The following is a 23,461-nucleotide window of genomic DNA, read 5'->3' on the forward strand; positions in this document are numbered from 1 at the left end:
GTTCGTGTCCTCTGATTTGAATTTTAAAAGCAATTTGATGAGAATTAGGATACTCACAGCTCTAAGACTGGGGAATAGACTTCAGGGGCAAGGAATCAACTCTCAGTTTCAAAGACTGAAAAAAACCTGTTCTGATGAACATAATTAAAAAAAAAAAAAACCTCCCATTAGTTGTCATGAATTATCTTCCTGTTATTACACTGGTTCTCCTTATTATAAATTGTTTCTGTTTATTATTGTTTTAAAGAATGTGACTAGGAATTTGCCAAGTCCCAAGTGTAAGTTTGTTTGGAGAAAGCGGTATAAATTAGTTCTCTCAATATTTAGTTTGTGGCTGAGAAAGGAGGCTGGTCAGGGAAACCAGAAGAAGGGAAAAGGAGGGGAAGACCAGAGCACACAGCATGAGTCACAGTCATCCTCAGATCCATTGAACCGTCTATGTGGCACACCCATCAGAAAGGAATAGTCTACAACTGCTCAAACAGATAATGTAAACTTCAAGCTCTCTTTCTTGGTCTAATTAACCCAGGTTTTCCCCAAAATCGCCAGATTGTCATTCCCTGAATGAGTAGGCTTTGGAGTAGAAAGGCCTGGGGTATGGGTCTAATTGTGAAATCTTTCCTTATAGACTTTTCTAAATGCTTCCTTGGCATCAAAATTGGAAGAACTCTATGACAAGGATCTCTGGTGACAGAATGGTTAAGAGCTCATCTGCTAAAGGAAAAGTTGGCAGTTCAAACCCACCCAACCGCTCTGCAGGAGAAAGACCTGGCTATTTGCTTCCGTAAAGATTACAGCCAAGAAAACCTTAAGGGACAGTTCTACTCTGTCACACAGGGTTGATAAGTCGGAATTGACTTGATGGTACCCAACAACAGTAATGGCAAAGACAGGAGTCCCCGGGTGGTACAAACGGTTAACATGCTCAGCTGCTAACTGAAAGGTTGGAGGTTTGAGTAAACCCAGAGGTAACTCAGAAGAAAGGCCTAGCAATCTACTTCCGATAAATCAGCCATTGAAAACCCCATGGGGCACAGTTCTACTCTGTCACACATAGGGTCACCATGAGTTGGGGTAGACTCAACAACGACTAACAACAATAACATGTCAAAGACGAGGAGTAAGCTATTGGAACAATTTTCTTTCTCTCATTTTTTGAACTTTAGTTTTCAAATTAATCTACTGCCCAGGTTTTGCTTTCTTTTCATTTGAGAAATGAAAGGAGAGGGCTCAAGGAGGCATTCTAATGTGGTGTGAGGACATCGTATGAACGAACTCCAGAAAGAGCAAAACACTTTACGGGTGCAGGCAGTGAAGACATGTTTTGAAAAAGCTATGATCATTTCTGGAAGTTGGATTTCTTACTTAAGTTCATCCCTTTCAAACGTGTAGTTTGGGGAGAAAAGGGAAAATTATCACAAAGGGTATTATAACCATAAGGATCAATGACAAAACAATCACTTCAGACACAGGCAAAATCTAAGAGTAAGGAAGAAGCATGAATAATGAATATTTCGACTTTAGGACCACACCCTCATTTTAATTTTCCTCATTCAGAATGTCCACCAGAGCTTGCAGCAGCCGATCATCTCTGTGCTTGTAAGGTTTTGTGTTATAGAAAACGTCAACGTAGTCATTATACAGACTGTCCTCTGAGTCTCTAAGCTGGGAAGGTTTGTTCAGCTTTTCCAAGGCTTCGTAGAAATTTTCGTAAGGGATGTTGAGCTTTGCACTTGGCGACTTCTTTGGTGATTGCTTTGAGGGTGAGTTTTTGCTGAAAGCACTTTGTAGGAGCCGCAGCATGGCCTCCGAAGGGGCTCCTCCTGCCATTTCATCCCTTCTATTCCCCACACTGCTGCTGCTGGGGCTTTTTGCCACCAGGGGATTCTCATTCAGGTTCTCTGGTGTTGGCTGCTCCTACAAGACAAAATGCCACCGACAGAGGGAAGAACATCTCATTATTTACAGACAGACACACGAGCTGCATTCCTAGTGCATGCTCACTGTGGCCTCTGTGAGGCAGTGGAGGGAGCTGAAGGCATACAGGTTTGGAGTTACCATGGTTTTGGGTTTAAATTCTTGTTCCTCCCCTTACTGCAATACCCTTGGCAACCTTTTTTAATCCCTCTGAACCTCACCTGTCAAAAGGGAATAAGAATACCTCCATTTCCTGGTTGTTTTGAAGATTGACTGAAATATGTACGTAAGTACTGAGTGCATGTTGGCCTTCACTTGTCAGTACTGCTAGACTGGAATTCTTTTTGTGAAGGAGATATTAGATTAGTAACGACTTCTACAGAAGGCACTGACTGGGTGTTGTAGTGCCGCAGCAGGGTCCTGGAAGTGGTGGGCGGGGTAGAAGGGAACTGGAGGGATCTGAGAAGTAGCTCTTTGTACCATTGTGGAAGTATTTCAATATTTTAACAACTGGAGGGGCCCTGGTAATACCCCTTAAGGACTCTCAGAGGGAGAAACGCCTACAAGTTTAACCAGCCTCCAGGACTGTGAAGAAGAGGCCCCAGAGGCTGGGGTCATGGAAGGAACCTATTCTGCAGAATGTAAACGGGGCCAGAATTTGAACTGAGGTCTTCACACAGCTAGTCTACATGTTTCTTGAGGGTACCCAGCACAGAGAGGGAACCCTTCAGGGTTGACCATTCTGGAAATTCAGAGGATCTATCAACTACATCTGAGACACTTATGCTAGATGCTGGGGGTTACAGAGAAAAAGAAAATAAGGTGTCTGCATGTCCTCTTATGTGGCAAAAGCCAGAAGGCTCAATAGGTTGAGATGCAGGAACTCGAATGACTGACTTTAGCTATCCTCCTAAGTTTTCAGAGAGAAATTATTCTATAGTGCCCCTTGGTGTTGCCAAGAAGTGTTAGTTAAAGAATCAGTAAAGAGAAGCCTGTATGACTTTGCCACCTGAGCCTCGGTTTTCTTTCTGGAAAACAGACACAGTAACATCTGCCCTTCCTAGTACAGGGATTCTAGGTTAAATGAGACAATGTGAAAATGCTTAAAAACTAAGTACAATGCAAACATTAGGTCTGTATGATCATGCGTAGACAGCATTCTTTACGATTTGATGTGTCATAAATGAAGAAAATTCATATTAGAGAAGTTGATTTTGAACTAATTAATTTTAGTTTCTAAATTCTGGACAAAAAACAAATGACAAAAATAACAGAATTTCATCCTATAGGAAATTAACAGTTTACCACCATCACCCTCTCCCTTCCCACCCCCACCCCCCACTCCACCATCTCTGACCTTCTCCCTGCTTAAAAGTCAGGTACAGTTTCACCCACTACATTGTCTGCTAGAGTTGAGAAGAGCGCATGCCAAGAAGAACAGAGCCTCACAGACCTCCCCAGAATGCACCATCTTCTCCACCCCTCTTCTGTCATTCTGAACGGTGTTGTAAGATGTGTACACACGAGGCTGTTTCATGTGTTCCGGCTGAGGAGCAGTCCCATGCAAAATCAGCTTCCAGTTCACAATTCTTCCTTCATTTTGTGTTCTTCCAGACTAACGAATAAGCACACATATGGTTTAGTGTGTTGTTTTGAATAATATAAAACAAACTCATTCAAAATATCCAGACAGGATTTCCTAACTAAAATCTAATTTAAAATTCTATGCATTCCATATATAGAGCTCGATATAGAAAGAAGTTAGTTAAAGGATTCACTCTTGCTATGAAAAATAGCAATTTACAGGTTCAAGGATTTTAAAACTGATTAATTGCTTAGTAATCAAACATTTAATTCAAAAAGCAGAAGTGTCTATATGAACCTACTTTTCCGTATTGGATGTGTTCTTGAAAAGGTGACTGTACCTTCTAGAAATAGAATTATGCTTCCCAATTATCAACTTGCAGGAGAATTTCAATGGGAAAAAGTCAGCCTATAATCAGCCTTCAGCATTAATCAAGCTTTAAAAATTATATATTTATGGTAATGGTAATAATTTTCAGACTCAACAATAACGTTATAAATAATAAGCTGAAATTTAAAATATCTAAAAAATAATCTGAAAATGTAGAATCAGATTTTGCAGACCTGATAATAAAAGTTATAGTCTAGTAAATAGATTTTCTTAGTTTCCTGATAGTGAAATTGAATTAAAGAACGCATAGAGGCCAAGGTCAACAACAGGACCACCAACTAAGAACATGTTCTTTTTCTCCCTAGGAGAGCAGGAATTTTTACAACTTCCATTTCTAAATACACAGCATTAGCAGTCTTTAGGAGAAAACTGTTGTCAGAGAATACGAGTAACAGTGACTACAGAATTCTATTTATTTAATTGACATCTCCAGAAATTTGGAATCATTTCTATTTAAAAAGTTATCTAGAAACTGAAATCCAGTGCTACTGATACTTGTAACTCTTTTTTTCTTGGGAGAACTCAGAGTCGAAACACCATTCATTTATTTTCTCATCTATAGAGAATGCTGGAGGGTAATGCAAAAATAAATAATTCAGCTGCATTTTGCTTCTGGCTCAGACACTCTTTGTTCTTTCCTTTCATTTTTGTGACTGTGTGTTACAGTTATAGAAGGATGTCAAAGTGGCTTGGTAAGTAGAGAGAAAAATGGGAAATGCTCTTCAGTTTGATTCATAACTGAAACTAAAAAAAAAAAAAAGGCATATTAAGTAATATGGTTGCCTAACAAATAGCTACTTCTAAATAGCCATTAAGGACTCAGGTGCGCCTGACCTGAGCCATGGTGTTTTCAGTCGCCTTATATGCATGTGAAAGCTCGACAATGAATAAGAAAGACCAAAGAAGAATTGATGCCTTTGAATTATGATGCTGGTGAAGAATATTGAACATACCATGGACTGCCAAAAGAACGAACAAATCTGTCTTGGACAAAATACAGCCAGAATGCTCATTAGAAGCAATGATGGCAAGACTTCATTTCACACACTTTGGACATGTTATCAGAAGGGACCACCAGTCCCTGGAGAAGGACATCATGCTTGGTAAAGCAGAGGGTCAGGGAAAAAGAGGAATACCCTCAACAAGATGGATTGACCCAGTAGCTGTAACAGTGGGCTCAAGCATAACAACAATTGTGAGGATGGTGCAGGACCAGGCAGTGTTTCATTCCGTTGAACCAAGGGTTGCTATGACTCAGAATTGATGCGACGGCACCTAACAACAACAACAACGACAACAAAATAGCCATTGGAATGAATAATTAAAAGGATACCTTCATGTGACCCCAGCAGAGTGCCAGAGCAAAGTTGGTCTGAGAATTTGACCGTCTAGGAATGCAGCTAATTCTGGTGGCTGAATAGGTCACGTGCCTGGCTGCATTCAGACATGGGAACAACTGGATTTGTCCCATTATCTATCATGTTGTGTGTTGGTATATCTTTTCTTCTTTATTATGATATGGCCATTGCCGAATTTTCTTTTTTTATTATTATTTATATAGCCAAGTGGGCAGGCCTTGAAACACTGCATGTTTTCCTTACTTCTAAGTAGTGTCAAGTTCCTTAGAGCCTTGATTAATGATGACATCAAACTTAAAAGTGTTTAAAAGTGAGCTCATGCTTTTCCATGATCTTATTCATAAGTACCAGTACCAGTATGAGTTGCCTCTGGAATCGATTCCCATTCATGCTGACCCCATATGTGTCAGAGTAGAACTGTGCTCCATAGAGGTTTCTGTGGCTAACTTTTCAGGAATAGATTGCCAGGCCTTTCTTCTGAGGTGCCTCTGGGTGGACTCAAACCACCAACCTTTTGATTAACAGCTAAGTGGGTTAACCATTTGTACTACCTAGGGAACATTCATTCTTACCATGTCTGTAACTCGCAAAGTCCAGGTGCCTACAGGATTCTCTCCCCATGTGTGAACAGACATGAAGTCCCAATTCTTAAAGCCATTAGGAGATGTATCCCGCTCTCTTTCAGCCAACAGTACAGTGCTGGTTCCTGTTGTCATGCAACAAACACAAGTTATTGAATGACCTGGCAGCTCTCATAGTAGAACATACGCCAGCATCTGATAACTGAAAATGAAAGCTGGGAGAGATTAAACCAAAACCAAAAAACCAAACCCATTGCCATCGAGTCCAACTCATAGGGACCCTATAGAACAGAGTAGAACTGCCCCATAGAGTTTCCAAGGAGTGGCTGGTGGATTTGAACTGCCAACCTTTGGTTAGCAGCCGTAGCTCTTAAACCACTACACCACAAGGGTTTCCAAAATCCAAACTCATTGGCACGAGTCCATTCTGACTCATAGTGACCCTATAGGACAGAGTAGAAGTTCCCCATAGGGTTTCCAAGGAACAGCTGGTGAATTTGAACTGCTGACCTTTTGATTAGCAGCTGAGCTTTTAATCACTGCACCACCAGGGCTCCATGGCCAATTTTCCCTCTTAGTATAAAACTAGGATAGAAACATTCATACAAAAAACTTGATGTTTTTATCCACGGTACTTAGCACATTGCTTGGCATATAATAAATTCTCAATAAATACTGTGGAATAAAAAAATAATGAATGAATATGTTGATTAAGGTTTATTTGAATATAGAGAACTCAGAGAACCATATTTACAAACTGGATTAAAGCAGAAATTCAAAGATTTAAAATACGTTTTAGTGGAATTATCATTTTGACTTTTAAAAGGAAATTTTAAAAATTTACTAGATCCCCCCGGGCATCCTTTTAACTCTGTACTGAAGTCATTCCTGAGGTTCACCCTTCAGCCAAAGATTAGGGAGGCCCATAAAACAAAACAAGACTAAATGGGCATATCAGCCCAGGGGCAAGGACGAGAAGGCAGGAGGGGACAAGAAAGCTGGTAACGGGGAACCCAAGGACGAGAAGGGGAGAGTGTTGACATGTCGTGGGGTTGGGAACCAATGTCACAAAACAATATATGCATTCATTGTTTAATGAGAAACTAATTTGCTCTGTAAGTCTTCATCTAAAGTACAATAAAAAAATTTAATAGATGCCTGAGCCTATACTCTAGTGTAGACATTAAAAAGGAAAATATGTTTATTTGATAATCTTTTGTCATATAAAAACTAGTGGTAGGAGTAACTCTAAACTTTCAAGCCTAAGCCCTCTATAGATCAAAAAATAGTATTTCCTTTTAAATGAAAGGGTCAAATTATTAGCTCCATCAATATAAAAATGATTCCATCATTATTTGAGGTCAGTTCTGAGACATCACAGAAGCATGGCTCCAAAACAGAGCCTATTTCAAACGTTAAGAGTCACTGGGTTGTGCAAATGGTTAATATGCTCGGCTGCTAACCAAAAGGTTGGAGGTTCAAGTCCACCCGTAGCTGCCTTGGAAGAAAGGCCTGACCATCTACTTTTGAAAAATCATCCATTGAAAACTCTGTGGAGCAAAGTTCTATTCTGACACACATGGTATTGCCATGAGTTGGAATCGACTCAATGGCAACTGGTTACTTCAAATGTCTAGGAAGTTCATATCCTGAAAGGAGAGATATAGATACATCTCTGTCTCTATAATCTATAGAACTAGGTATAGAAAGAGTGCTCATGGTTACTCATATCTGATCTGTAAAAAATTAATTTAGTCAGTTGAGTCCTACTAAAACATGAAAGAATATTGTGACAGCTCTTCCTGGTTGGACTGTGGTTTATGGTTCACAAGCCCTTTCTTATCCATTGTCTCATCTGAATTACTACCCTCTCAGGAAAGGGCAAATCCCATGCAGCCAGTTCTTGGCCTTAATCATATTGTTATGGTAAGTTTGTTAGTCTACTCCACCTTCTTTCATGGGTCGGAATTCCAGTTTTTCAATTGATTCATTGGATGTGTTAGGTATATCTGTAAGCTTCATTAATTATTTTAAGTATCAGAGTACATTTCCCTAATGTGCTACCTGAGAGAAATGAATGATGGGCCAGTGACCTGGTGTCATGGTTTGAATTACGTCCCCCAAAAAATGTGTGTATCAATCTGGCTAGGCCATGATTCCTGGTACTGTGTGATTTTCCTGTATGTTGTAAACCTGCCTTTATGATGTTAATGAGGGAGGATGGGTGGCAGTTGTGTTAGTAAGGCAGGACTGGATCTACAAGACTGGATTGTGTCCTGTGGCGATCTCTTGAGATATAAAAGACAGAAGTGAGCAGAGAGACAGGGGGACCTTACACCATCGAGAAAGCAGTGCCGGGTGCAGAGCGCATCCTTTGGACCGAGGTCTCTGCACCGAGAATCTCCTAGTCTGGGGGAACACTGATGAGAAGGCCGAGAGAGAGAAAGCCTTCCCCGGGAGCTGACACCTTGAATTTGGACTTTTAGCCTACTTTGACTATGAGGAAATAAACTTCTCTTCATTAAAACCATCCACTTGTGGTATTTCTGTTGTAGCAGCACTAGACGACTAAGACACCTGGGAAAGTGAACACAGTCTGAAAATGCATCCAACTGACTCCAGAAGTTTATCAAATGGGTTATTTGGATAGCCTCATTCTCTGCTTATCTACGGCCCAGTAGGAACCAGCAGGGCAGAGGGAGATCTGACACCAAGAAAAATGAGTAATTAAAAAATTATGTATATATTTTTTAAGACATGAAAACTTCTATTAGGAGACTTAGTCCTATGAATGAACAAACACAGTCATTAATTCAAAACCATTCAATTAACACTTTAAAATTAAACAAATGTTTAGAAAAAATTTGTGGAAAGTTCTGTTTTTTACCAGCAGCAGAAGTGAGTGTGACGTGAAGGTCCCCTCTGCGAGAATATTCGATCGTTGCTTCAAATTGCACATGCTCCAGGGATTTGATAGCGTTTTCTTGTCCTTCACAAGCTCTTGTTGGAATTTCAATGATAACTTCTCCATTAGCTTTCAGGGCTCTGAATACGTTAAAGAATCATCACTGAATAAAGTATATCTCTTCTTTGCATTTTATGCATATACGTACACATCAGTTTTGACTAGATACTCAGCTAGGCTTGTTGTCTCTCTACTATGGGTAGAACCCAATTCAGGATTAGCTATAAATAAATTTGAATGGATAATAAAATGGTAAGGAGTACAGATACTTGAATACAATGTTATTTGCCATGAAATGGAGTTCAGGCAGGTTTACCTCAGACACATCAAAAAATGGCTCATTATTGCAATATCAAAAGACCCTCTTAATAAGTGGTTTTTTCTATAAGGCCTTCCCAGTGCATGCCTCTCAAACCTCCTACTCCTGGGCATTTCATGTTAAGCAGGTCTTCAGTATGATCATGGTAGCCTTGATGGAAACAACAGAACAGTTTTACCACACTCTGCTCCTATAGTCAGATATGGTGCGGAGGTAAACCATGTCTATGTACAATCAGTATAATAAAGGATCCTTCATGGAAGAAAAACCATGAATCACAGGGCACTATGGCATGAAGTGGGGCTATTTGGGAAGCAGGTTTTGTGTAATACTGGTAGGAAAGTATTGCACTTTATCACTTTAAAGATGCATTTTTAAAAAATATTTTACCATCTTTGAATTTGGGATGAATCTTAAAATTGATAGTTGGTTATAGTTTAATTGGCAATTTTTTTTTTCTTAGTGTTATATAAAATAGTGGTGCACCTTAGACTTAATGCAAACATGCTAGCATGATCTGCGGATCTGCAGATCTTTAAATGGTTCTCTATGGAGACCCACAGAGTACACTGGTAAACTCCATCTCCATCTACTTTAGAAGTATAGGTGGTAAAACAAGCAGTGTCGAACACTATCCTTGAGTCATGAACACACATTTATTTAAAAGCTCCTTACTTACCTGGGCTCAAAGTCATTGTCCTTTACAACGCACTCTTTCTTCTCAGGCACGCTGCTCCAGGTCCTGGGATCAGCTAAATCTACCAGTGCTTTGGCATTTAGCAACCCAAATCCAAATCGACTATTCACCATCAAGCCTGCACCATTCTTTTTCCATCCAGGGTTATTGGCCAGTGGGTCATACTCAGAGGTCCAGACAACCAAGTGCTGCATATCTCGCCAGGTGAGATTTGGGCTGTCGGGGAAATGACCCAAAGTATCTTTCAAGGACAAGATGAAGTTTCCTTGCAAAAGCAAGTGCTAAATGCAAGCATCTCCATTCAGGATGATGAAGTGTCTTTTGCAATTGTACTGATATAATTCTAATGTGTATTACTATGGTTATCTCTTTTCATCCAGAATTCAAAATACAGTACTGAAAACATCTCCCCATACCATATAAGTTAAGCTCTTAGTATGAGTAAAATTTGGTCTTCAACATTGTAGAGGATACAAAGAAATGTAGGACTTGTCCATGATTTCTAATGACTTAAATTTAACTGGAACAAAAATTAAATAATGACAACACTTTATTTGTGTTTTTTGGTCTTCTGTAATCCATTAACAGCATCACGAACACGCAGTTAAGGCCTTCACTTCCTCATTACGAACGGTCAGATTTTAAAGATACCGGCTGCTTCCTGCTCTTAAACACTTTTTGCCTTTTTTCTCTGTATATCAGAAGTGTTGAGAAACTTCACTGCTTGGGATTGCTCTTGAAAAACACTATGCTAAATGCTATGGGGATATTCAAGGAGATGGTTCTTGTCTTTACTGAGATTTCAATCCAATAAAAGAACAAAGTCTTTTTATAACGGTAATGTATCTGTTGAGTGCTGTATTCATGGCAGAATATATTGTCGGAGTTGGGAGGAGAAAGAATTCTTTGGGCTGGAAAATCAAGGAAAGCTTTGCTGGGAAAAAATATCTGAGCTGAACTTTGAAGGAAGGGTGAATGTTAAAAGGTGGAGATAGAGAAGAGGGGATGGGCCAGCTGGAGCAAAGGCACAGAGGTGGGAAAGAACAGGGTGTGTCCTGATTACAGTGAATAGTGTAGTTTGCTGGAGCAGGGAAGAGGCAAGGAGGAGTAATGGACCAGGGTGGTGAGGACCTTGAGGGCCAGGATAAGGAGCTTATACTTTATCTGGGCAATGGGGAATCGTTGAAAAAATAAAAAATCTTGATAAGATTAATGTAGCAGCTACATAAATAAGAGATGGAAGGGAATGTTGGGGTTATCATAATGAAGATGAAGCCCCCCCTGATCACCATATTTAAAATTTCAATTCTCCCCACATGCTTCCAACCTCTTTTATCGGGCTGTATGTGTCCTTCTTCCATAGCACTTTTCACCTTCTAACATATTGGGCAAATCTTTTGTTTTGTATATTATTAATTATCTGTCTTCTTAAATTTCGCCACAAGAAGGACTGAGATCTTTATCTGTCTTGTCTCTGATATGTACCTAGCACCTGGAACAATGCCAGCCATAAGATATATAATGAGTAAATATTGGATGGTTGACTGATTGGCTGTGCCTAAGTGTTAAGTAGCCCTGAATATAATTTTAAATGTATTCCAATTTCCAATTAGTCAGATTTTTTCAAGATCTCAAACTTTTCCTTGCCTTTGAGACCTGCATTATTTCCATCAAGCAAATAAGTCAAGTAAATGCCTAGGTGTCTACTCCTCAAGGTACGTATCGTATCACTAGGTTGTAGAACAATCATCAGGGGAATCTGGCTCAATTTGCTGTTTCTTCCCCAGAGCCCATAATGTACTGGTTAAACAGTCCCCTGTTGACAATAAAGAGGCAATGAACATTCCTAAACATACCGCTTAGCTACAGAGAGTGACTAATGGAGGCCTTAGAAAGACTCCAGTGATTCTCAGCAGGTCCCGGACCACTTGTGTCATAATCACTTGGTACGCTTGTATCATAATCAGCTGGTACCCTTGTACTGTAATCGCCTAGTCCACTTACAAGCAGCCCTGGTGGCACAATGGTTAAACGCTTGGCTTCTACCGAAGGGTCAGTGGTTTGAACCCACCAGCAGCTCTGAGGGAGAAAAGACCTGGCAATCTGCTCCTGTAAAGATTACAGTTTGGAAACCCTATGGGACTGTTCTGCTCCATCATACAGGGTCACTATGAGTTGGAATCAACTTGATGGTACACAATAACAATAGTGCACTTATAAATCATGAAAATTCCTGAACCCCACCCTAAACCTATTAAGCCAAAATATCTGAGGGTAGGGCATAATTTTTATACATGTTAAATTTGAAAAACACTGTCTTGCCTGTTCTTTGTTACAGCTAAAATAATAGGAGTTAGTAGAAAAATACAAGCATACAACCAATTAAGACAATTATGTCATTTCATATCATGGGGTCAGAGTAGGGTGCAATAGAAAGCAAAATAAACTATATCTTCCCTTCAAAGAACTGTGTGATCTTAAGCAAGTCACTTCATCTCCCTGCACCTGAGTCAACTCATCTATAAGATGACACAGTTGAATAAGGTAATCTCCAAAATTTCTTACTATTCATACCTTCTATATGCCTAATAAGGATCCCTGGTGGTGCAGTGGTTAAGCGCACGGCTGCTAACTGAAAGGTCAGCAGTATGAACCCACCAGCTGCTCCACAGGAGAAAGATGTGGCAGTCTGCTTCCATAAAGATTATAGCCTTGGAAACCTTATGGGACAGTTCTATGCTGTCCTATAGGGTGGCTATGAGTCAGAATCAACTCGACAGCAATGGGTATATGTATGTATATGCCTAATAAGGAACCTTGGTGGCATAAGGGTTAAGTGCTCAGCTGCTGACAGAAAGATTGACAGTTCGAAGCCACCCAGTGACTCCACAAGAGGAAGAAATGGGGATCTACTACCATAAAAATTACAGCCTAGAAACCTCTATGCGGCAACTCGACTCTGTCACATGGGCGCTATGAATCGAAATCAACAGCATCTAACAACAACAACAATGGGCCTGATATTATAAACAACTCTTTGCAGATATTGTTTCCATGCTGACCCTCCTATATTCGGAGAAGAATTGACTAGCTGAGCAAAAATAGCTGTTTTCTTAATGTAGGAATTAATTCTGTCCTACAAAGTATTTTATTGAAATGTCTGCTTTCCAGTTTTTTTAAAAGGAGTTTTAGGTAAAAAGTCTCTTATCAAGGTTGTCATTGGACAACTCACCAGGTTTTCAGTGGGATCATCAGTGTGAGCAGGTGCGGAAGGCATCACCCTGGCCCATACAGTACAATACAGATGTGTACTGAGAAGGTATTAGGCAGGCTTCTGATAATCACCATGGTCATATACAGAGCATAGGTGTTCTAGATTTCTACAGCAGAACATTAATTTCCTATTGAGTTGCAGGTTTCTTTGTTTTTAATTTTATTTTATCTGTTCTTTGCAAAACATTCAAGGGGACTTTATTGTCATGCAATAAAGAAAATTAAGCCTATTTTCCTAACAGATTTATTCTTCATTTGTGTGACTGCACTTAATAAATAAAAAGGAGCTGCTAACAACAGCATATCTCATTCCTGACAGCCTTCTTTTGTTAATTAGTGCTCACTGGCACCCACAATAATTAAATTAAAAAAAAAAAAAAACACACAGTATTGGATTGCTAATCAAAGATATGTTTATAGAAAATAAGGGCTATGGAATTAAATACTGAAAATAAACATTGCTTCTAATTAGAAGAGATATAGGTGAAGTAACCTGGAGACAAAATTCTAGAGTGAAAAAGTCGTAGGGGCCACCTGATTTAGCCTCTAATTACACCTAGGTGAGCCCAGATGTTGAAGAAATTCTAACCTGGAAACCTTTCCCAACATTTCACAACCCACTGAGTCAAGGATCTCTTTGATATGATTTACCCGAAGGTTTCATGCTGCATTGAAAGTCCATTTCCCTTTCTCCAGCTCTTAATATAAACAGAAGTTTGGTTCATCTGTTTAATATCTTCAGTTGTGTGAAGGGATTCAATGTTCCACCTCAGAATTTTTCTTCCTGATGAAAAATTATTATGATTCTTAGTTCTCTCCATAGAACACAAAAGCTACTGTCTGCCATCATTTTTAGGTATAAAAACCAAAACCAACTCCGTTGCCATTGAGTCGATTCCAACTCATAGTGACACTATAGGACAAAGTAGAACTGCCCCATAGGGTTTCTAAGGCTGTAATCTTTACAGAAGCAGACTGCCACATCTTTCTCCCTTCTTAAGTATACTCACTACATAATAATAACGGTGCCCTAGGCATTTATCCAAAGAATTCCTGGCTCTCAGTATATTTATCTCCAGGATATGCCTATTAAGTACCCTAACAGGCATCTTTCAGTCACAGCCGGGTGAGGCTGTAGGAAAATACAGTTGTAAAAGTAACTATTTATAGAAATTATTTTTCAAAGTTTGGTTGATGTACTACCAGCATGAAAACTGCCTGGGATGTTTGTTAAAAATGGGAATTCCTAGGCTGCACTCTGCTTGGTAAAGTAGAGGGTCAGTGAAAAAGACCCTCAACAAGACGGATTGACACAGTGGCTGCAACAATGGGCTCTAACATAGCAAAGATTGTGAGCATGGCGCAGGACCGGGCAGTGCTTCGTTCTGTTGTGCGTAGGGCCACTATGAGTGCGGACCAGCACCTAACAACAACATAATAGGCTGCACCCCAGGACTTCTGAATCTGAGTTGCTAGTAATAGATATGCTGGGAATCTGCATGTTAAATAAACTCCCCAGGTGATTCATGTGTATGCTGATGGTTGAAAAACACTGTTCTAGGGAAGGAAAGTATTCCTTTGGACATGTTTTAGCCAGACACCATTCTTTTTCCTTCCCTCTCCTCCTCCCATTCCCCAGCCTGCCCCCTACATCACATCTATGCACTCTAGTAAGTAGTCTGCTTGGACGGGACTCATAAAAACATAAGAGATGTATGATGTTCCTTTATCAGCCTCAACCTTCTTAACCCCCTTTCCTTTGATAGACTTCCATTCAACATTTCCTCTTCCTCAAGGGACTATGGGAGGCAGCATAATGGAGTTGCTGCTGTTAGTGCAAACTTTGGGGTCAAACAGACCTGGGTCTGAATCTTTTGTGAGATTTTGGTTACATTTCTCAACTTTCAAAGCCTCATTTTCTTCATTTACATAAAACAAATAATAATTTCTACCTCATAAGGATGTTGGAAGGATTAGGATTAGAACTATATGTAAAGAGGTTAGCATAATGTCTGGGCCATAGTAAGAACTTGGTAAATACTGGGTGCTATTACACTTGATAAGTTTAGCCAAGAGTTCTTCAATCTCCATAGCTGTTCCTTGAGGTATATAGCATGTGGATAAATGATTCTCCCAATTCTGATAGTCTAGAGATAAAGTTTTGATCACCTTTCTAGAAATTCTGGCATTCAGATTTTCTGAAATAATCATCTTGGTATAGACAATGGGAATGGAGTTCAGAAAACTGTCCAGTTGGCAACAGATATCTCAGTAATCTCTATGTACTTTGGCAGGAAGGATGTAAACATTAATACAGATCAAGCTCATCTTACTGATTTGTTAAATCAAAATTAGAAGGAAAGTTCTTACAGTGGGCACCAGGGAGATCACAGACTCTTAATGTCCTTAAATCATGGACACTGAGAATCTGATGGAGCCTACAAACCATTGCTGCAGAAAAATGCTATGCACACACTCATGTACAATTCTGCATCTAGTTGCAAGGAGGTTCATGGACCTCTCAGAACCCATCCATATGCTCCATAGCAATCCGTGGATCCCCTGCTTTAGAAATAGTCCATCAGAGATTAACTGAGATTAATGAGGCTAGATCATTCTTAGATCTTTTCCTCCTTGTACAGAAAAAGGTTTGAAGCTTTAGAAATCAGGGATTACATTTTTTAAACTTCAGTTCTTACGTGAAATCAGCATTTTGTTTGTTCAGCTTGCTGGATGTTTCTACTACACTGATGACTAGACAAGGAAGGTTAGTTCAAACCACCAACCATTAGGTTAGAAGCTGAGCACTTAACCTCTGCACCACCAGATCTCCTTTTAGGCCTGGCTGTTATTATTTCCTGTCGTTGAGTCAGTTCCAACTCACAGAGATCCTATGTACAACAGAATGATACACTGCCTGGTCCTGCACCATCCTCACAATTGTTGCTATATTTGAGCCCATTGTTGGAGCCACCGTGTGAATCCATCTCGTTGAGGCTCTTCCTCTTTTTCTCTGACCCTCTACTTTTACCAAGCATGATGTCCTCCTCCAGGGACTGGTCCCACCTGATAACATGTCCAAAGTACATAAGACAAAGTTGTACCATCCTTGCTTCTAAGGAGCATTCTGGCTGTACTTCTTCCAAGACAGATTTGTTCATTCTTCTGGTAGGCCTGGCTAGATACATTAAATACATCTGATAGGTGTGGGGTAAGGAAGAAGAGAAGAAAAGCTTAAGCTTACATTTTTAAGGATGGTTTTTTTTTTAACAGCTCCTGGGGCTAACAGCATGTGTCTTGAAATCATAAATTTTATAAGCCTGTTTTGCCACCTGGAGGTAACTTCTCGTCTCCATAGCACCCTATTTTCTTCCATTCCACACTCCTCATTATCAATCCCAACGATTTAGGTTGGATGACCTACATATGCTGACATCTTCAATTTCATATCTGAAAATCTTATAAAAGGAAGAGGTTAAAAAAAAAAAAAAAAAAAGGTCTGACCTAACCCATTCATCTAATAGATGGTAGAATTGAGTCTCCAGTAGTGTATTAACTTGCCTAAGATCACAAAGCTACTGGCAGAGATTGAACTGGAAGCCAGATATTCCCTGCACTATTTTTTCTCAAAGTTAGTTTGGATATGCTGATACCAGTCTTAGTCTGTGTTCATAGTTTTTGCCATTTGTCCACCGCCTTCCTGTTACCTGTGAACTCAGATTCCGAACATAGATTTTCTTTCGGGCCCAAGAGCTTCATGTTTCCCTCTACTTCTGATAGAGCACCTAGATCTGATTCTTCCTTTACCAGACATCCTGCCGCCCCTCCAAGTAGGTAGATTTTTGGTAAGAGCCATGCTAGGTCTGTCTTGCTTAGCCATTGTGGCTATCTCACAGCTGAGATGTCCCAAGATACCCTGTGGGACTCCATAGGAAGTCCCAGGACCCCTGGAGCTAAGCTTCACTCTTCTGGAGAAAGGCTTGAGGGCTTTTCCAGTTGTGGCACAGGTCAGGATGCTCTACATTTCTGCTACTGTGAACTTAGTCTATTAAACATGACCTGGGGGACTGCTTTGTCCATTCTCTAGAGAATATGCATGTTTTCTAATACATCGGATAACTTCCTTATTAGGAAAGATAATAATAGTTTACACGTTTAACCCTTTCTTCTAACATGCAACCATAGTACCTGTCTTGACATTTAAAGATTTTCTGTCACCACACAACATCAGAAAGCAGAAGTGAGGACAAATAAGACCAAGCTGTGGGTGTGGAGTGGAGAATTTCTTCAACTGTACTAAATATTGCAGTATTAGATAATATCATGGGGAAAAAATTGTTAAATTCCTTTTTAACATCATGTGCTAAAATAAATTACTGGGGAATTTAGAATTTAAATATGGTAATGGAACCATTTTTTAAAAAAACACAGATAAATAAGTATATTATTTTGGGTTATGAGAGGCGTTTTTGTCACATGGAGTCCAAGTTGACTCCATGGCACCTAATAACAACAACAACAGATTTAGAAAAGAAAAAAAAGACTACAAAATAATGTATGTATTATGACCCAAATTTTGTAAGATATGTGTGTGTATGAAATCTACACTGAGATGTTAACAATGGTTATCTCAAGGTGGTAGGAAGAGAGTTTATTCTTATCCTTTTCTTGGATTTTTCTACACTGTCCAAATTTTCTACAGAACACTATACATGTATATCAAAAAGATAGGAAGGAGAAGTGGCCTTAGTCAAGGTGATTAGAAGCTTTTTGGGTCTTACTTTGCTTCCAGGGCCAAAGCGAAGATGCCAGCAGCCAGGGGTGCCGAGGCCGAGGTGCCTGTGTGGGTCTCTGTGCAGTCATCGTGCAGGTCAGCACTTGTCTGGATGGCATCAGGGAGGAGAGACAGGCAGGCAGAAGATGGGAGGAGAGACAGGCAGGGAGAAGATGTGAGGAGTAACATCTTGTCCCCGCGGGTTAACCATACCCAGCATTGCATCTGCTACCGTCAGGAAACTCAGCTGATTCAATTCTCTACTTCCTCCTCTAAACCACCAGGCGGATGTTTGCCATCTGCTGATATTTTAGTTCACGCTCCTCTATATGCAACTTGTCTATAATTCTGGCATCAAGACGCCTTTTCTGGGGATGAAGTACTCCCACTATGAATATTTTTTCTTCCTAGATTCCCAGACGAAATGCTGCCTATAAAAGGACCGTTTGAAAATCACTGCTATGAATTATGCTGGCCCATTAATCATCAGGTCCATTGTGTTTGGTCTGGTGTATTTAGAAATTCTGTGTCATGCAAAATTCCCTTTTTCCTTCAGATTGACACTTGGCTGCCTCTTCAGCAAAAGGACGTGAAGCCACCCTGATCTCAGCTACTCCAACCACTTGTACAAAAATTGCTTTGTGTATAGGTTGCACTCATTCTTGCCTTGATTTGATGCTCATGTGTTAATGCTCATATTTGTACTTTGTTGAAAACAGTGGGGTTCTCAAATGGAAATTGTACTAGACTTTGACCTGGGTTCAAATTCTAGAACTGCTACTTATTAGATGAGTACCATGGGCCAGTCACTTGGTTTCCCCATCTGTAAAATAAGGTTGACATTTCCTGACTTGTATTCTCAGAATTAAATTAGATCATGTCTGTGAAAGCATTTTTACACATTATTATTGAATGTGAGAAATTACCCAGGCTAACCTTAGGGCAATGAAGGGAGAAAATAAAAGAAAGAATTTTCCAATCAGTCTGCCTTTAAGAACCACAGCACTGCTGGTTTAACAAGTAGTTGGGCCAAAGGATTACTAACAAGACACCCACCCAGGCCCCAGCATTATGGTTTTTAGTTACAGATTTCAATGTGTAGGAGGTAGGTGTAAAAAAAATAATTTGTTCTATTATCACCTCCTTTGGCTTCCCACTTGGAGCACTGAATTTCTGAAGTTATGGTGGTTGTGTTCCGAGGAGGGCTGTGGAAGCAAGGTTGCCCTTTCTACCTGTTGACGCAAGTTAAGCCCCCAGAGATGACTGTGCTGAGGAAGAAGTTTACGTAAGAAAAGGCTATGTTATTCCAACTGTCTCAAACAGAATTCACCGGCTGTCTCTCCCTTGGCTGGTAAAGGGGGAAGCCCTACAAAGACTGAAACTCTTCCTTCTGCTTCAGTGCAAAGAGCTCCAATGGGGGACAGTCTATGACATGGTGACTCTGAAATGCCTAACTAGCCATTTTCTGAAAGGCAGCCCTGGACACCCATAGGGACAATGACCAGCTAGGGGCTCGGAACACAAGTGGGGAAGATGTCTGATATGCCCCTTTCAAAGGCCAGACAAAATATGCCTTCCATAAAGAACCCTTGGGCAGAATGACACTATTATTTGAGTAATTGAAGATATGGGCCTGAGAGGGGGGCCAGTACTTGTAAGTTGAGACCACAGTTTTCCTGCCTAGAGTAGAAGACAGAAACAGGCAGAGTTCCAGAATAGTAATCGTGTATGAAGAAGAGAGTAGTGCCAACGATTTTGTTGAGATGCCATTAATAGGAGTTTTACGCACATTCCAAGGTCTAATTATCATGGGGTTCACCTGCAATCTAATTGGATTAGGCTCCGCATACTTTAGCTACTTGGTTCTTTCTGTGTCAGGAGTTAAACTGGTGGCTTTACATTTTTTAATGAAAAGTGCCTCTCTTTGGAACAGGATACAAGGAAAAGATTAGTCCAAAGGACTAATGGACCACAGCTACCAAGGCATCCACCAGACTGAGTCCAGTAAGCTAGATGGTGTCCGGCTACCACTACTGACTGCTCTGACCAGGATCATAACAGAGGGTCCTGGACAGAGCTGGAAGAAGGACGTAGAACAAAATTCTAACTCACAAAAAAAGACCAGATTTGGGAGTGGACAGCCCCGTAAAACCAAATGGGACTAATGAGGCACAGTAGTTCAGTGACAAGGGCCAGAAGGCAGAAGGGGGCAAGGAAGCTAGTGATAGGGAACCCAAGGTTGAGCAAGGATATTGTTGATGTGTTGTGAGATTGTTAACCATTGTCATAGGGCAACCTGTGTAGTAACTGTTAAATGAGAAACTATTTTGTTCTGTAAGCCTTCAAGTGCGAATAGCAGCACAATTGGAAGAGTGTAGTCAATGTCACTGAACTGTGCATGTAGAAATTTTTGAAATGGTGTATCTTTGGCTATGTGTATTTTCACCAAAAAAAAAGATTGAGAAGTTAGAGGGTTGACATGTTGTGGGGTTGTTAACCAATGTCATAAAACAGTATGTGTACTACTGTTTCATGAGAAACTATTTGTTCTGTAAGCCTTCGCCTGAAGTACAATAAAAATAAATAAATAAAAATTAAAGAAAAGACCAGATTTAGTGGCCTGACAGACTGGAGAAACCCCGAGAGTATGGTCCCTAGACATCCTTTTAGCTCAGAGGTGAAGTCACTCCCGAGGTTCACCGTTCACCCAGGGATTGGACAGCCCCATAAAACAAAACGGGACTAATGAGGCACAGCAGTCCAGGGACAAGGACTAGAAGGCAGGAGGGGACAGGAAAGCTGGTGATAGGGAACCCAAGGTTGAGAAGGGACAGTGTTGACATGTCATGGGGTTGTTAACCATTGTCATAAAGCAATATGTGTATTAACTGTTTAATGAGAAACTGTTTGCTCTGCAAACCTTCATCTAAGGTACAAAAAAAAATTATCTATGTGAGATCAAATTGACAACAGCAACTCAAAAGGTTTGATGGGAAGCCTAGGGGGCAGTGAGTTGAAGATAATGGTGATGGAATAATTTGGAAAAGGAGAGTGAGAATAGCAGCACAACTGGAAGAATGTAATCGATGTCACCGAATTGTACATGTAGAAATTTCTGAAATGGTGTATCTTTGGCTATGTATATTTTCACCAAAAAAAAAGGTCCTCCAAGGTCGAGAAGGGAGAGTGTTGGCATGTCGTGGGGTTGTTAACTAATGTCATAAAACAATACGTGTACTGACTGTTTAATGAGAAACTATTTGTTCTGTAAACCACCTAAAGTACAAAAAAAAAAAAAAATTAAAAAAAAGAAAAGTGCCTCTCTTTGTTCTCCAAGCCTTGGAATGGCCCTTCATCATCATGCCCTTGAAGGGAAATCCAATAATTGCCCTTGGCAGTCTGACTCACGGAAGCACAGGCACAGCCAGGCGTGGGCTGGAGGAGCGCTCTGAGCATGTAGCCTCCCAGAGCTGCTTATCCGGATGCTGAGTTCACCTCAGGGGAAATTTAGACTGTTATTTTCATGCAGGCCATCCATTCTTAGGAGGCATAACTTGTGTATGCTCTGTATTTTTATCATCTGCTAAAGGGCAAGTCAGACCGCATCCCTGCTATTAGAAGATCAATAAGTACAAGTGCGATAAAGCCCCTACAGCCCTGAAATCTCCTTTATGGCTGTTTTCAGGGAGGCCTCAGACAAGCAGAATGGACATGTGGCGTCTCCACAGTATGTAATGACAGGTTTGGTGACTTCTTGGGGCTGAGTTTAAAAATGTCAGAGAGGCAAGATCATCTTGGCAGAAGTGTCATTATGCCTGAGAGAGAAAATTTCCCAATATATGCCAGCCTTTCAAGTGAGTAAGTGGTAAGTCTCCCCAGCTGAGACATCAAGCTTAAGCAAATCAATCTTAGCAAAGGTCAGTTAGGGGGATCATTCTGAATGCAAGCCATGCTGTCCTACCTAAGCAGAGAGAGGTAGACAAAAACAACATACAATTCGCTGGTCGGTGTAATCCCCGCTGCTGTAAGAGGTGGCCAGCGTCGAGGAACACTTCTCGGCATACCAGGGCGAGAGGCCTTGCTGGGAAGCACTGCTGATGGAGATGGTGTAGATGCTGTCCGTGTACCCATCACAGTCACAGTTGTCTCCCTGACGCCCCCCGTTCCCCGAAGCCCAGACGAAGATGGAGCCCTTGCCTTGTCTCCCCTAAAGGAAAAGCCATAATATATACCATGTTTGCAATCAGCTACTAACCTCAAGAGTGGCAATTTGAACCCATCCAGTGATGCCACAGGAGAAAAGCTGGTGATCTGCTTCTATAAAGATTACAGCCAAGAAAACTTTATGGAGCACTTCTACTGTATAACATGTAGGGTCACCATGAGTTGGAATGGACTTGATGACAATGGGTTTTGTTTGTTTTTTTTTTAATTTTTATTATTATCTATGGAGTCCTGGGGTGGTGCAAATAGTTAACATGCTCAGCTGCTAACCAAAAAGTTGGAGGTTCAAGTCTACCCAGAGGTACCTTGAAAGAGGCTTGATAATCTACTTTTGAAAAATCAGCCATTGAAAACCCAATAGGACACAGTTCTACTCCGGCAAACATGGGGTTATCATGAGTCAGAACTGACTCTATGGCAACTTTTTTTTTTTTTTTTTAAATCATCTATTGGCATTTTTCTCATGTCCCAATAAAATCCCCAACAAATAAATACATGGACGAAGTTCTCAGAGAGAACTTTGGGGCCTATTTTCACTCTAGGTTCTCCAAAGTCAATGTTGAAAATCTCACAAGACTGCAAGAGCTATCGGCCGTAGGAGTCCTCCTTTATCTGGGCCCTCTGTGGGATGAGCAACACTTTTCTTCCTTCCTTTTCTTATTATGAGGATTCATAGTCTGGCCTTTAGCTTTTGCCTGGAGTCTCTGGGTGGTGCAAATGGTAAAGCACTAGACTACTAACTGACAGGTTGGCAGTTTGAACCCACCTCAGAGGACAGGCCTGGCTATCTGCTTCCAAAAGGTCCAAAAAACCAAACCCACCGCAGTTGAGTTGATTCTGACTCATAGCGACTCTATAGGACAGAGTAGAACTGCTCCATAGGATTTCCAAGGCTGTAAATCTTTACAGAAGCAGACTGCCACATCTTTTTTCCACAGACTACCTAAGGGTTCGAATCACCAGCCTTTTAGTTTGTAGCCGAGCACTTCTAACCATTGTGCCATGAGGGTTCTTCCAAAAGGTCACAGCCTTGAAAACTCTGTGGATGAGTTCTACTCGGCACATACGGGGTTGCATGGGTTGGAATCAACTTGACAGCAACTAACGACAACAGCAACAGCACTTGCTCATATTTTTTCACTCTTCTCTAGGTCTATGTTAGTATGTTTGAATCTTTGACCTTCCTCTCTTTCTGCTTGATCTTCTGGCTGACTGATAGAATGACACAATCAGACATTATTCAGATCTGCTGCAGCTGCATTGAAAGCAACTGTCAATTGAATGGAATTCATCAAGGCCACCCTTCTATGATTTTCCAATTTGTGCTCACCAAAGTTTCTACATTTGTTCCATCCTGTGGAGTACAAGGCCTCAAAAT

General features: G+C 40.6%; 1 protein-coding gene across 1 annotated transcript in view; it reads right to left on the reverse strand.

Annotated features, from left to right (window-relative positions):
* Positions 1 to 1,102: 1,102 nt before the first annotated feature.
* PCSK1 (proprotein convertase subtilisin/kexin type 1) overlaps positions 1,103 to 23,461 on the reverse strand; it is a 43,631-nt gene continuing 21,272 nt past the window's right edge. The window contains exons 8-14 of the mRNA XM_004375040.1: positions 21,854 to 22,066; positions 17,867 to 17,967; positions 9,795 to 10,028; positions 8,719 to 8,876; positions 5,823 to 5,956; positions 3,371 to 3,532; positions 1,103 to 1,917 (exon numbers count right to left, since the gene is read on the reverse strand). Of these exons, the coding sequence (XP_004375097.1) occupies positions 1,540 to 1,917; positions 3,371 to 3,532; positions 5,823 to 5,956; positions 8,719 to 8,876; positions 9,795 to 10,028; positions 17,867 to 17,967; positions 21,854 to 22,066 (1,380 nt within the window). The 3' untranslated portion in view covers positions 1,103 to 1,539. The remainder of the gene's footprint in view (positions 1,918 to 3,370; positions 3,533 to 5,822; positions 5,957 to 8,718; positions 8,877 to 9,794; positions 10,029 to 17,866; positions 17,968 to 21,853; positions 22,067 to 23,461) is intronic.

This window comes from Trichechus manatus, unplaced genomic scaffold (genome assembly GCF_000243295.1).
Source record: "Trichechus manatus latirostris isolate Lorelei unplaced genomic scaffold, TriManLat1.0 scaffold00032, whole genome shotgun sequence".
Classification (NCBI taxonomy): domain Eukaryota; kingdom Metazoa; phylum Chordata; class Mammalia; order Sirenia; family Trichechidae; genus Trichechus; species Trichechus manatus.